General features: G+C 43.2%; 1 protein-coding gene across 1 annotated transcript; it reads right to left on the bottom strand.

Annotated features, from left to right (window-relative positions):
- Positions 1 to 63: 63 nt before the first annotated feature.
- LOC133970941 (uncharacterized) lies at positions 64 to 14747 on the bottom strand. The gene is made up of 27 exons (XM_062408101.1): positions 14446 to 14747; positions 13871 to 14045; positions 13417 to 13563; positions 13021 to 13140; positions 12733 to 12866; positions 12577 to 12633; positions 12378 to 12474; positions 9346 to 9465; positions 9161 to 9268; positions 8897 to 9033; positions 8630 to 8698; positions 6122 to 6325; positions 5582 to 5756; positions 4805 to 5038; positions 4506 to 4625; positions 4233 to 4366; positions 4077 to 4133; positions 3935 to 3974; positions 3509 to 3634; positions 3324 to 3431; positions 3026 to 3162; positions 2775 to 2843; positions 2551 to 2681; positions 2104 to 2215; positions 1945 to 2019; positions 1194 to 1337; positions 64 to 1112 (listed from the first exon to the last, which is right to left on the bottom strand). The coding sequence occupies exons 1-27, from the start codon at positions 14596 to 14598 to the stop codon at positions 1014 to 1016; spliced, it is 3282 nt and encodes a 1093-aa protein (XP_062264085.1). The 5' UTR covers positions 14599 to 14747; the 3' UTR covers positions 64 to 1013.
- Positions 14748 to 15165: the final 418 nt, after the last annotated feature.

Here is a 15165-nt window from a genome sequence, read left to right as displayed (position 1 = left end):
GGGCACCACTGCACAGCACATCTCAAAGGCTCTCATCACAGGGAAGTTTATTTGTGTAGCAAAGTTTATTAAACTTTATTCAACCTTGAAGGTTCCATTGAAGTTATTTTTCAGTGGACACAGGACAAGACAGTCAGCCCAGAGAGAAACACAGCTGCAGATAAGAAACAGCACAAAGCAGGATGTGAAGAACCAAAGAATCACCTCCATGTTCCACGATTCAGGCTACTCAGCCACAAACATCCACATCCAGTTCCTTCATCCTGGTTCTAAAGACGTTCATTAGCTGAACTTTCATTCCTGAAGGTGCAAGATAAGCTAAAGCCCCTTTTCCAGTTTCTGTTCAGGCATTTGGAGCAGAAATACATACATACATATACAAAGTACACACACACACAGTAGATACACACTACTTAGTACATACTGTACTGTTTGTTGTTACCGAACATTTAGTTATTTTGAATAAATCATGTCTACATCATATCAGATGTGCACAAATGAAATAAATAGACATATTATATATTTATATAAAACATGTCAATGCTTTAATTATGTAAAGTGACGTGAAAATCCAGATATTTTGCATGATGCAGATGCTTTGGAGAAAATACATTTTAAAATACATTTATTTATAGTATATTAGGAGAAGTCACAAAGTTTTGTAGACAAGGAAAACACATAAATATTAAACATTGATCATTACAGTGAGGGTGAACTGGTAAAAATGTACTGTATTGAGTTGTCACATTGTCAGAAGTATCCCATAATAACCACTCTTCACAAGAAGTGGTATAACCTGAACAGTGGGTTTACTGAAACTTCAATTACACTGATAAAAAATACAATCTACACTGCTAAATGCTTTCTCCAGTTAAGTTGGATAAAGTTGGACACCTGAGTTATTTTAATTATTACACTGTAAAAAAGTCACAAAATCCAACTAAACTGCATCTCTGTAACTTTTAAGCCTTTTTACCCACTGAGTACCGAGTTTGAAAACTTAACCCTGCTCATCAGTCAGCACTCTGTTCATCGATGTTAAACACGACTTTGAACTCTGAGTCAAATAACTGCTGCAGTCTGTCCCCCAGGGCGAGGAGTTCAGGGTTAGCCTGTAACAGAACAGAACAATCCTGGTCACTAAAATACTGATTCATCTTAATGTTAGATCAGAGTTCTTCCATGATTCTTACCCGGTTGTACGAGGCACAGTTGGTGAATATGAGTTTGACGTCAGACACAAAATCTCCAACTGTTCCGTATTCTTTCCCCTGGAGTTTCTCTGCTACTTTTTCCAGCCACATCGGAGTCGGGACATACTTGGAGTAACTTTTCAACTGTGGATGTCAAGCAGAAACTAAAGAAATGCTCAACACAGTCAGTTATAGACGTAAGTCCAGATTCCTACAGAAAACAGTTAAAGGGCACATATTATGAAAATTCCACTTTTGTAGTGCTTCTACACGTTAATTTAGGGCTGGCATGTCTACCGTCCCAAAAACTCTGGAAAAAAACAACCCCCCCGATTTGTTGTTGTACCTCTATGTCAGAAACGATACGCTTGAGTGCGTCCAAAGGGATTACGACCCGAATTTACGTCAGTCTTGGGCGGCGGGTGTTAGCTGGGAAGCTAGCCGATGGGGGAAGCTAACCAGCCGGGGAGCGGGGTGATAGGCGGAGGTCTGGCCGAGAAGCAGAGCTGGGTGAGAGGGGGGGCGGGGCACTCAAAACAGGGCAATCTGAGGAGGGCTGTTTTAGACAGGGTAAAAAGGGTGCTGTTTTAAATGATCATTGTGGTATTTTGACCAAATATGTTAAAGATATTTCATTAAGACCCCAAGGAACCATATCAACTGTGGTAAAATGGGCATACGATGGGTCCTTTAATAACTCAGTTATTGGCACTAATTTTTCATGCAGGACGACATCACGCAGCTTACTTACGTAGAGGCGTGGGTCTAAAGCAAAGATTTGTTGGTCATCAGCACTGAACAGACGCAGGACGAGATTCTGACATTCCTGTTGATGAAGAAAAGCATGAGTGACTATAGAGACACAGGCGATGAAGATGGCCATGGACAGAGAGTCGCTCGGTGAGCTCACCAGCATGTGTTCTGAGATCTGGTGGGTGAGGGCTGCTGTCATTTTCAGCTTATCACCGTACCGCCAGTCCAGAGTGGTTACACAGAACGTACAGATCCACGGCCTGTCGTCCCTGTTCACACACACACACACAAACACACACCACATCAAAACATACTAGTCTGAATAGAAATAAAGCCCAATGAGCTGTAAATGCAAATTATACAGTAAACCTAAGGAAATGTTGAAATCTTTCTGTTGGTCACAAAGAACCACAGACTGTATATACACATTACGATTGACAGCTGAGACAAACTAAGCGTCAATAATATACAGATTAATATGGCTTAAAAATAAGTATATGTGAATAAATAGATATGCATCACAAACTAAACAATGTTACATAAAGGCCGATACATCAAATGGGTGTTTATCTCTTGACTGGCTCCTACTTCGGTCAAAGCTCACCCCAAAAGGTTGTCATCTACATGTGGGAGGTGACATTTCTGGTGGAAGGAACAAGGACAAGAATCACACACCACCAGGTCAGCTTCTCCTCCTTTACACACAGAGCACTCATCGTCGTTTTTCTGGTTCTCCTGCCGGGACACACAGCATGTGATGGAAAGTTTGTTAACACGCAGCACAACCAGTGAATCAATGGAGAAATTGTACAGATGAATATAACTTACCAAATCTGTTTGATTTGGTTTGCACAGACTGCACTCACACAGCAGGGAGTGGATCTTCAAGACCTTCGCCTGAAACAGACAAATTTACATCGTCTTCCTCTTTGTTTCATAGTTCAGGTCTTTCAAGCTTAAAACTTCCTGTTGCTCTCTCACTACCTCCCTGTCTCCATCCATCCATCATCCATCCATCCATCTATGCTTCCAAACTGCTTGTCCCAAGATATACACACACACACACACACACACTATACCTCTATGAGAGCACAGAGTGGTTTTCCTTCACACACGATGTCTTTCTTCCAGCAGCTCTGTTGACTTGATGCCTCATTTAAAAACTCTATGGGGGTCAACCAGCTCCATTCTGTTCGAATACACTTTCCACGAGTCCCTGGTAGAGAAAGAGAAGATCGGATGGGACGTGTTGGTTTGGTCGGTTTAGTTCACAGCGTTACACTTATTGCAGAAAACAAAAATACAACAACTAATATTCAACAACTTCTGCGATCAGCTGACTTTTCCTCAAGCGCCACATTCAATGGTGAACGTTACCTGATGCAAATCGTTTTTGGTGTAAAGTCCCAGCTTCACCTCCACATGTCACTTTGAAGACTTTGCCCACTTCTGGCTCCGTCTGGTTCTCAGTCGCTTCATCTTCATCTGCAACGGACACATGCTGAGAGTTTGAGAAACTTGAACTCTTCTCATCATAAATGTGTCTTCATATAAACAAGCACCTGTGATGTCCGTAGAATTCTCTTTGTTGCTACAAGGAACCCCGTCCTCCTGGTTTTCCAGATCATCCTCCTCATTTTCATCATCATAATCATCATCATCATCATCCTCTTCTTCTTCCTCAGACACTAAAAAAGGACGAAGCGAAGTTGAGGGTATTTCACCTTTTCATGTTCAAATCAGTTGTTTCTTCTACATTTATAATTAAGATGCTCACTCTGTCTGTTTTTCTCTATTAAATAAACACATTTTAAACTAAACATTTCATAGGGAAATACATGGAATCCAGTCATAATTTATGGCCAGGTAAAAAAACACTTTCTATCATAACATAAAGACATGGTAATCTTTTACCTGAGATTAGCTGATGCTTTGGTATCTAAAAATACAAACATTTGCAATAATCAGTGTTTAGCACTAATACAAACCTGTGGTTGCACCATCAGATGGACACCGGGATCTCTTGGCCTGCAGGGGTGAAACAGGAAGAAATAGCCCAGATAAGAACGAGTGATAAGAAGATGATATTGAGTCTGACTTTAGTTATTTTTCTATTCAAAATGTTTTCACCCGTCTTGATTCCGTTTTATGGCGTCTTTTGAAGTTTGCTGATTTCAGGTGCCCGTCCTGAAGAGAAAGAGAAAAACAAAGAAAACAAACTTTACCACAAACAGCGTGTAAAGTGATTTGTGTATATTATGGAATAAGAATTTCTTTTCAACAAACCTTTATAAGTCTTGCCAGGGGGAAATCCATACATTTAATACTGAACATCCAGTTCTTTGAGCTTCCCTTCCCTGCAAACTTCTCAAATCCGCTGGGAGTAAACCACTGTTTCTGGAACCTGATGCACTTCTCCCCTGAAACACACAGAGGAAAGGAAATGTGTCATCGTCACAGTCATTTCAGTTATATCTTAAATCCAAGCGTGTCCACAATCAACTTTTCCTCCATTTTTAAATCAAGTAGTGAAACAATCATTCCTTTATAACCTCTGACCTTTCGCCAGGCGCTCCCTGCTCAGCATCCCCCCCTGGAATCCACAGGTCACAGGAAGCTGAGTCTTATAAAGTGGCCAAGTCCAAATGTCCCTTTTCTCTCCTTTCTTCATCGGAGGAGCTGGGAAGTTTGAACACAACGTTTAGTTAAGGTTTCCTTGTTCAAACAGATTTGTGTTAACTTGCTGTTCAAGGTTCATCAGGTCATTTTTCTGAAGATAGAAGCCTTTGTTGTAAGCGCACCTTATAGCACTCAAACTTCCAGGTGCTCTAAGTGAGGCTACATGAAAGGTGACTTACAGAAACACACTTTCTCTGTCTTTTTCCTCCGACATGGAGGCAGCTGAGAGGAAGGACCGGGCTGCTGCTCCTCATCATCCTCGCACATGCTCCTCGTCAACAGCTTCCTCTTCTTTTTCACTGAGCTCACCTGCTCCTCCTCTTCCTCCTCAACTTCGGAGAGCTCCTTGTTTTTCCTTTCATCTGTCTCTTCCTTCTCCTTCTCTGGCAGTTGCGCGCCAAATTGGAAAGATCCTGCAATTACATGAAAGGTCGAATATGTAATGAAAACAAGGATCATATCACATTAAAACAAAGAAAATTCTTTTTTGCAGGTGTTGGTAAGTGCATGTACTCATGTCAGGACTTTACTCTTCCTAACATCTTTAATTCTGTTTTGCATTTATGTTTGAGTCAATAGTAACTGTTCAGAGTGTTGCAATTTATTCCAAGCTAATGTGGAAACAAGCAGAATTGCTAATAACTATGTTAACTCTATTTATATAGCGTTTTTCAACAAAAAGTACAAAGTTCTACACTAGAAAACAACTGGCTCATTTATAGAGGTACATAAATAATCATTGTTATAAAAATCACAATATTAACCTGACACCCAAAGTAAAGTCAGGAATATGCCTTCTGAAAAAAAAATATGTTTATAGAAGACACCATGAAAAGACTAGAAACTAATCCATAAATTATTAGAGCGATGGGATGTGATCAGATAAACACAGTGGACAGAATCACAATCAATTAACAAGCTAACGAAGACCATGAAACCCACGTAGGGCGACTGACCGTCCATGAGGCTGTTACGCAGCAGTCGCAGGGTTGGGTAGACGTTCAGGATGGTGTCTTTGAAAACACATCTCCAGAACAGGTGGATGTGCTGGGATCGCTCCCGCTCCACCCAGTCCAGCACGTCATACAGAGCTGCCTTCATGCTTTCTTTTTTCTTCAAGCGAATCACTTTCTACACACAACAAATACACAACACACACAAAACAAACACCATTATAAAATTCAATCATGATGGTCAATGAAATTCATCATTTCATATTTCACACACAATAAATAATTGAAAGAAAATATATTCAATAGCTTCACTGTCATGTGACCCAAATACTATACATCTATCACAAATTATAAACGTACACAAGACAAATAAAACAAGTTTCTTTAATTGGATTTAATTATTATGCATCTTCTGTATTATATAATATTTCCCGCTCTAAAATGGGCGCGCGTTTCATCCAATCGTGACCCGTTGTGAGGAGTGTGTGTACGTGTGTGCGTGTGTCTTTATGTGTGTCTGTGCGCGCGCGCAGCCCCTCTCACCTTGTACGTGTCCTCCGGGATCAGGTCGTGGTCCCGCAGTTGGCGGAGGAACGTGTGCGGGTTCTCCATGCAGGACATCTCTGTTTTGTTACAGTGGAAGAAGCGCAGCAGCTCCTCCGGCTTCAGGAAGTCCAGAGGATCCATCACGGAGGGACTCAACGAGTCCAGATGTGCAGCCAGATGTGCGACAGAGGATCTGACAGGTCAACAGTCTGTGGGGATTCCAGGTGTGGAGATTGAGTCCGGTGGAACATGTCTCTTCCTGACGATCTGCCCACAAATGGTTTCCCTCTTTCTCCTCCCAGTGACGTTTGGAAAGTGAAACTACTTTGAAATGTTTTTTGGGAAGTCACAGTTCCTGTCCAGGGCGCCAGGGGGCACCACTGCACAGCACACCTCAAAGGCTTTCATCAAACGAACCAGGAAGGTTCCATTGAGGTTTATTTTTCAGTGGACATAAGTTCTGAGAACACAAAGAGAAATGTCCAATTACCTGCTGTATAATGCAGAGGTGATGAGGGAGCATACAAATATAAAATACTCACACACATACATACATATACAAAGTACACACACACACAGTGGATACATACTACTTAGTACATACTGTACAGTTTGTTGTTACCGAACATTTAGTTATTTTGAATAAATCTTGTCCACTGTCGTGTTCTTTTATCCCAAATATGAGAAGAGCCTGTCTCGGTTTGATTCAATCAGGTATTTATTAAGAAGCAATGAAAAGGTATGAAAAGTTACAGCAAAGCAATGGGCACCCAACGCACGGCCCCGACCCTCTAGTAGTACCAGGCAGTCAAGAGTCACCCCGCAAGGACGGCAGTTATAATAGTTATAACAGTAGGTAGAACAGGATTGGTCAATAACGAGGGGGGTCGAGACTTGGTTCTTCCTCGATGGTGCGCAGGCGTAGTTCCAGCCTCTTGGCACTGGAATCAGGAAATGACGAGCAGCCGCTCCCAGTAAGGCCCCCCCTCTGACAGCCGCAGGGCAAAATCTTCACACCATGACAGTTTTATTTGAATTTTTCATAAACAAGCCTTCTGATCCCTTGTGGGTCGGTGTTGTTGTCCATTGGAGTAAAGAATATTGTGTTCCTGCTCTATTGGGCTGTATGTTCTTTTTGTGTAAACATTCACATCCTCCAAACAAAAAAAATGCCTTTCTATCTGCCCGTCAGAACCTGGGACACCTGCTTGAACTCTGTGTGATGTTGACAAAAGCTAAGGGAGTTATGCTTTAATACAGAAAAGTTAGGAATGAGAAAATGTACAGTGTATTGATGAATGCCACAGATTTACAGTCTCCACAACAGGCATCAGCTCTTATCAGAACTCTTATCAAGACAGGTGTGAGATTGTACAGCGATGTGACGCACACACACACGCACACAATCTAATTAACTTCAAGATTACCACAAAGCAGCAACGGTTATTATAAGTCATCGTCTGAAGGCCAAACTGCTCCTGCTCCCCCCCCCCCCCCCCCCCCACCCTCCTGCATTTGTTGAGTTCAGGTCTTTTTCCATCTTCACACACACACAGACAAACACAGATTTAAAAATCCCAACACTACTTCATATCAGATGTGCACAAAAAAGAAAAATAGACATATTATATAATTGTATAAAACTTGTCAATGTTTTAATTATGTACAGTGACGTGAAAATCTAGACATATTTCCTGATGCAAATGTTTTGAAAAAAAATCCACTTTAAAATACATATATTTATATTATATTAGGAAAAGTCACTAAGTTTTGTAGAAAAGGAAAAAACATAAAGATTAAACATTGGTCATTACAGTGGAGGTGAAAGGGTAAAAAGTACTGAATTGAGTTGTCAGAAGTATCCCATAATAACCACTGTTCACAGGTAGTGGTATAACATGAACGGTGGGTTTAGTAAAACTTAAATTACACTGATAAAAAATACAATCTACACTGCAAAATGCTTTCTCCAGTTAAGTTGGATAAAGTTGGACACCTGAGTTATTTTAATTATTACACTGTAAAAAAGTCACAAAATTAAACTAAACTGCATCTCTGTAACCTTAACGCCTTTTTTTCCCACTGAGTACCCTGTTTGAAAACTTAGCCCTGAGTCACCGCTCTGTTCATCGATGTTAAAGACGACTTTGAACAGACTGTATATAAGCATTACGATTGACAGCTGAGACGGACTTAGGAACGTCCGAGCATGTGTATCCGCCAATAAAATAAAGATAAATATGGCATATAATGAAGTATATGTCAATAAATTAGTACGCATCACAAAGTAAATTTGATATACAAAGACAGATGTTGGTGTTTATCTCTTGATTGGCTCCTACTTCAGTCAAAGCTCCAGGTCAGCTTCTCGTCTTTCTAACAAACAGCACTCATCGTCGTTTTCTGGTTTTTCTTCCGGGACACACAGCACGTGACGGAAAGTTTGTTAACACACAGCACAACCAGTGAATCAATTAAGAAATTGTACGGATGAATACAACTTACCAGATCTGTTTGATTTGGTTTGCACAGACTGCACTCACACAGCAGGGAGTGGATCTTCAAGACCTTCGCCTGAAACAGACAAATCAACATCATCTTCCTCTTTGTTTTAGTTCAGGTCTTTCAAGATTAAAACTTCCTGTTGCTCTCTCATCCATCCATCATCCGTCCATCTGTCTATCCATCCATCATCCGTCCATCCATGCACCTGAACTGCTTGTCCCAAGATACACACACACACACACACACACACACACACACACAGTATACCTCTATGAGAGCACAGAGTGGTTTTCCTTCACACAAGATCATTTTCTTCCAGAAGCCTCTCTGACTTGATGCCTCCTTTAAAAACTCTATGGGGGTCAACCAGCTCCTCTCTGTTCGAATACACTTTCCACGAGTCCCTGGTGGAGAAAGAGAAGATCGGATAGGACTTGTTATACAAGAAACAAAGATACAACAACTAATAATTAACAACTTCTGCGATCACCTGACTTTTCCTCAAGCGCCACATTCAATGGTGACCGTTACCTGATGCAAATCGTTTCTGGTGTAAAGTCCCAGCTTCACCTCCACATGTCACTTTGAAGACTTTGCTCACTTCTGGCTCCATCTGGTTCTCAGTCGCTCTGTCTTCATCTGCAACGGACACATGCTGAGAGTTTGAGAAACTTGAACTCTACTTAGCATAAATGTGTCTTCATATGAACAAGCACCTGTGACGTCCGTAGAATTCTCTTTGTTGCTATAAGGAACCCGGTCCTCCTGGTTGTCCAGGTCATCCTCCTCATCCCAAATTTTAATCACATCATCATCATAATCTTCTTCCTCAGACACTAAAAAAAGGACAAAGCGATTTTGAGGGTATTTCACCTTTTCATGTACATATCAGTGGTTACTTCTACATTTACAATTAAGAAGCTCAATCTGCTGTTTTTCTCTCTTAAAATAAATACAATTTAAGCATAAAAATGCAAAAAGGGAAATACATAGCCTTAGGGCTGCTCGATTATGGGAAAAATCATAATCGAGATTATCTTGGACAATATTGAAATCAAGATTATTCAAAGATTATTTTTGAGTTTTAAAACATGATGCATTTATTCAGTATTTCTCTCCAAAAAAAAATTGTAACTGAGAATCGCGCCAGGAAACACTCGGAAAAATGACTTTAAACGATATAAATGACATATTCCATATTAGCATATTGAGCCGGAGTGGGCGGTGTTCAAAGCCTCCATTGCTGAAGCTGCGGCGGCTAGCTGTGGCCTCAGGGTCTTAGGCTCCTCAAGGGGCGGTAACCCTCGGACACCGTGGTGGACACCGGTGGTCAGGGAAGCCGTCCGATTGAAGAAGGAGGCCTTCCGGGATATGATATCCTGGAGGACTCCTGACTCGGTTGCAGGGTACCGACAGGCCCGAAGGGCTGCAGCTGCTGCCGTGTCGGAGGCTAAGCAGCGGGTGTGGGAGAAGTTCGGAGAGGCCATGGAGAAGGACTTTCGGTCGGCACCAAAGTGTTTCTGGAAGACTATCCGGCACCTCAGGAGGGGGAAACGGGGAACCATCCAAGCTGTGTACAGTAAGGATGGGACTCTGTTGACCTCAACTGAGGAGGTTGTCGGACGTTGGAAGGAACACTTTGAGGAACTCCTGAATCCGAATAACACGCCCTCTATGTTGGAGGCAGAGCTCGAGGTTGATGGTGTTTCATCGTCAATTTCCCTGGTGGAGGTCACTGAGGTGGTCAAACATCTCCGCAGTGGCAAGGCCCCAGGGATTGATGAGATCCGGCCAGAAATGCTAAAGGCTCTGGGTGTTGAGGGGCTGTCATGGTTGACACGCCTATTCAACATAGCGTGGGAGTCGGGTACAGTGCCAAAGGAGTGGCAAACTGGGGTGGTGGTTCCCCTGTTCAAAAAGGGGAACCAGAGAGTGTGTGCCAATTACCGGGGCATCACACTTCTCAGCCTCCCTGGTAAAGTCTACTCCAAGGTGCTGGAAAGGAGGGTTCGGCCGATCGTCGAACCTCAGATTGAAGAGGAACAATGCGGTTTTCGCCCCGGACGTGGAACTACAGACCAGCTCTTCACTCTCGCAAGGATCCTGGAGGGGGCCTGGGAGTATGCCCATCCGGTCTACATGTGTTTTGTGGATCTGGAGAAGGCGTATGACCGGGTCCCCCGGGAGAAACTGTGGGAGGTGCTGCGGGAGTATGGGGTAAGGGGGTCTATCCTCAGGGCCATCCAATCCCTGTACTCCCAAAGCGAGAGCTGTGTTCGCGTCCTCGGCAGCCAGTCAGTTTCGTTCTCAGTGGATGCTGGTCTCCGCCAGGGCTGCGCCTTGTCACCAATCCTGTTTGTGATATACATGGACAGGATATCGAGGCGTAGTCGGGGTGGGGAGGGGTTGCAGTTCGGTGGTCTGAGGATCTCGTCACTGCTTTTTGCAGATGACGTGGTCCTCATTGGATCATCGGCCTGTGACCTTCAGCACTCACTGGATCGGCTGGTGGCCGAGTGTGAAGCGGCTGGGATGAGGATCAGCACCTCTAAATCTGAGGCCATGACTCTTAGCAGGAAACCGATGGATTGTTTACTCCGGGTAGGAAATGAGTCCTTAGCCCAAGTGAAGGAGTTTAAGTACCTTGGGGTCTTGTTCGCGAGTGAGGGTACTATGGAGCGTGAGATTGGCCGGAGAATCGGAGCAGCGGGGGCGGTATTGCGTTCGCTTTACCGCACCGTTGTAACGAAAAGAGAGCTGAGCCGCAAGGCAAAGCTCTCGATCTACCGGTCGATCTTCGTTCCTATCCTCACCTATGGTCATGAGGGCTGGGTGATGACCGAAAGGACGAGATCACGGGTACAAGCGGCCGAGATGAGTTTTCTCAGAAGGGTGGCTGGCGTCTCCCTTAGGGATAGGGTGAGAAGCTCAGCCATCCGTGAGGAACTCGGATTAGAGCCGCTGCTCCTTCACTTAGAAAGGAGTCAGCTGAGGTGGTTCGGGCATCTGGTAAGGATGCCCACTGGGCGCCTTCCTTGGGAGGTGTTTCAGGCACGTCCAGTGGGGAGGAGACCTCGGGGAAGACCCAGGACTAGGTGGAGAGATTATATCTCAACACTGGCCTGGGAACGCCTCGGGATCCCCCCGTCAGAGTTGGTCAATGTGGCCCGGGAAAGAGAAGTCTGGGGCCCCCTGCTTGAGCTGCTCCCCCCGCGACCCGACCCCGGATAAGCGGATGAAAATGAGATGAGATGAGATTCCATATTACATAAATGATCAAATATGAATCCCATAATTTGGATTTCCCTTCTGTTTTCCTGGAGTTCAATTTCCCCTATTTTCCTCTCATTATTAAAACGAGGCTGCCCTCCCTCTGCCATTTTCCACTCGCAGAGTTTTTTAAATACCGCCTGTCACCACACACACAACTCGTCTCCTTCAATTTACAGCTGCTTGAGAGTGAGAGCCAGTCAGCAGGTTCACGTTGAATGCTTTGGAGGAAGGACTGAATTACGCATGCATGTCTCTTTCGAAAAAAATGCCCAAATAACCTTTTCAACTCGATTATAGTAGTTTGGAGATCGTTTGACCCAATAATCAAAATCACGATTCAATTCGATGATTGCACAGCCCTACATTGCCTATTACAGCATAATGACATTTTAATATTTTACCTGAGATTAGTCGATGCTTTGGTATCTAAAAATTCAAAGTTTTTCAATCATCAGTGTTTAGCACAAATACAAACCTGTGGTTGCACCATCAGATGGATCGATCACCTTGAACGGGTCGTGTTCCAACAGTTGGCTGAAGATAGTGTACGGTGGAAACAGGGATCTCTTGGCCTGCAGGGGAGAAACAGGAAGAAATAACCCAGATAAGAACAAGTGATAACAAGATGATACTGAGTCTGACTTTAGTTATTTTTCTATTCAAGATGTTTTCACCTGACTTGAATCCGTTTCATGGCGTCTTATGAATGTTGCTGATTTCAGGTGCCCGTCCTGAAGAGAAAGAGAAAAACAAAGAAAACAAACTTTACCACAAATAGCATGTGAAGTGATTTGTGTATATTATAGAATAGGAATTGCTTTTCAACAAACCTTTATAAGTCTTGCCAGGGGGGAACCCATAAACTTAATACTGAACTTCCAGTTCTTACAGCTTCCCTTCCCTGCAAACTTCTCAAATCCGCTGGGAGTAAACCACTGTTTCTGGGACAAAATGCACTTCTCCCCTGAAACACACAGAGGAAAGGAAATGTGTCATCGTCACAATCATATCAGTTATATCTAAAATCCAAGCAGATAAAAGGAAATCATGTCCTCAATCGACTTTTCCTTCATTTTTTATTCAAGAAATTTAACAATTATTCCTTTATAACCTCTGACCTTTCGCCAGGCGCTCCCTGCTCAGCATCCCCTCCTTGGATCCACAGGTCACAGGAAGCTGAGTCTTATTAAGTAGCAAAGTCAAAATGTCCCTTTTCTGTCCTTTCTTCAACGGAGAATCTGGGAAAATTTATCACAATGTTTAGTTAAGATTTCCTTGTTCAAACAGATTTGTGTTAAGTTGCAGTTCAGGGTTCATCAGGTCATTTCACACACTTTTCTGAAGATCGAAGCCTTTGTTAAATCTGCATGTTTGTACAAACTCACCGTAGGAAAGTAATGTAGGAGAAATTTAGGATGAGAAAACTCACATGTTCTTGCAGGAGGTCTAGAGTGAACTTTACAGCAGTCAAACTTCCAGGTGCTCTAAGTGAGGATACATGAGAGGTGACTTACAGAAACACACTTTCTCTGTCTTTTTCCTCTGACTTGGAGGCAGCTGAGAAGAAGAACCGGGCTGCTGCTCCTCATCATCCTCGCACATGCTCCTCCTCACTTGCTCCTTCCTTTTCCTTTGATCTGTCTCTGCCTTCTTGAAAGATCCTGCAATTACATGAAGGGTCGGATGAGTAATGAAAACCAGGTTCACAATAAAACAAAGAAAGGTGTCAGAGAAAGAATTATCTCATCTCTTCTCTCATTATATTAATACTGAAAGGGCTTTATGATTTTATAAGACAACATGAAAAGACTAGAAACTAATCAATGAATTATTAAAATCAATCCTAAAACAAACAAGGAGCCATGAAACAGTTGAAGAGGTGGGATGTGATCATATAAACACATTGGACTGAATCACAATCAATTAAAACGCTAATGAAGACCATGAAACCCACGAAGGGCGACTGACCGTCCATGAGGCTTTTACGCAGCAGTCGCAGGGTTGGGTAGTCGTTAAGGATGGGGTCTTTGAAAACACATCTCCAGAACAGGGGGATAGACTGGGATCGCTCCCTCTCCACCCAGTCCAGCACGTCATACAGGGCTGCCTTCATGCTTTCTTTTGTCTTCATGCAACACATTTTCTACACACACACACACAACACACACACACACACACACACACACACACAATTATATAATTCAATCCTGATAGTCTGTTTAGTCCATCAGTTCATATTTCATACAAAATAAATAATTGAAAAAGTAATTTCAATCTTTTCAATGGCTTCAAAGTCATGTGACCCAATGACTTGAAATCAATCACAAATTTAAAAAAGTGCACAAGACAATTAAACCAAACATCTTTAATTGGTTTATTATTTATATTCAGGTTAATCATATTTTGCGCTCTCACACGTGGGCGCGCGTTTCATCCAATAAGGAGTATGAGGAGTATGTGTGTGTGTGTGTGCGTGCGTGCGTGTGTTTGTGTGTTTGTGTGTGCGTATGTATGTGTATGTCCGCGCGCGCAGCCTCTCTCACCGTGTACATATCCTCCGGGATCAGGTCGTAGTCCCGCAGTTGGCGGAGGAACTTGCCCGGGTTCTCCATGCAGGACATCACTGATTTGTTACAGCAGAAGTAGCGCAGCAGCTCCTCCGGCTCCAGGAAGGCGAGCTGGTCCAGCCAGTCCATCACGGAGGACTCAACGAGTCCAGATGTGCAGCCAGATGTGAGACAGAGGATCTGACAGGTCAACAGTCTGTGGGGATTCCAGGTGTGGAGATTGAGTCCGGTGTATATCTTGGTATATGCTGGTATTTCTTCTCTGAGGATCTGCCCACAAATTGTTTCTTCAGTGACGTTTGGAAAGTGAAACTATTTTGAAATGTTTTTATGGTGTCGCAGTTCCTGTCCAGGGCGCCAGGGGGCACCACTGCACAGCACATCTCAAAGGCTTTCCTCAAAGCGAAGTTAATTTGTGTAGCAATGTTTTTCAGTGGACACAGGACAAGACAGGCAGCCCAGAGAGAAACACAGCTACTGATAAGAAACAGCACAAAGCAGGATGTGAAGAACCAAAGAATCACATCCACGTTCCAAGATTCAGGCTACGCAGCCACAAACATCCACATCCAGCTCCTTCATCTTGATTCTTAAGACTTTCATTAGCTGAACTTTCAGTCCTGAAGGTGCAAGATAAGCTAAAACCCCTTTTCCAGTTTCTGTTCGGGCATTTGGAGCAGAAAGTAAAATTAAGTT

The sequence above is a fragment of the Platichthys flesus genome, chromosome 16 (genome assembly GCF_949316205.1).
Source record: "Platichthys flesus chromosome 16, fPlaFle2.1, whole genome shotgun sequence".
Classification (NCBI taxonomy): domain Eukaryota; kingdom Metazoa; phylum Chordata; class Actinopteri; order Pleuronectiformes; family Pleuronectidae; genus Platichthys; species Platichthys flesus.
The sequence above is the reverse complement of the archived record's forward strand: the minus strand, read 5'-3'. Positions and strand labels throughout refer to the sequence as shown.

Coding starts and splice junctions, on each gene's coding strand:
- LOC133970941 (XM_062408101.1), bottom strand. CDS start 14,598: ATGGACTGGCTGGACCAGCTCGCCTTCCTGGAGCCGGAGGAGCTGCTG. Junction 4,367..4,505: donor CAGGGAGCGCCTGGCGAAAG/GTCAGAGGTTAT, acceptor TGTGTGTTTCAG/GGGAGAAGTGCATCAGGTTC. Junction 4,134..4,232: donor CCCTGGCAAGACTTATAAAG/GTTTGTTGAAAA, acceptor CTTTCTCTTCAG/GACGGGCACCTGAAATCAGC.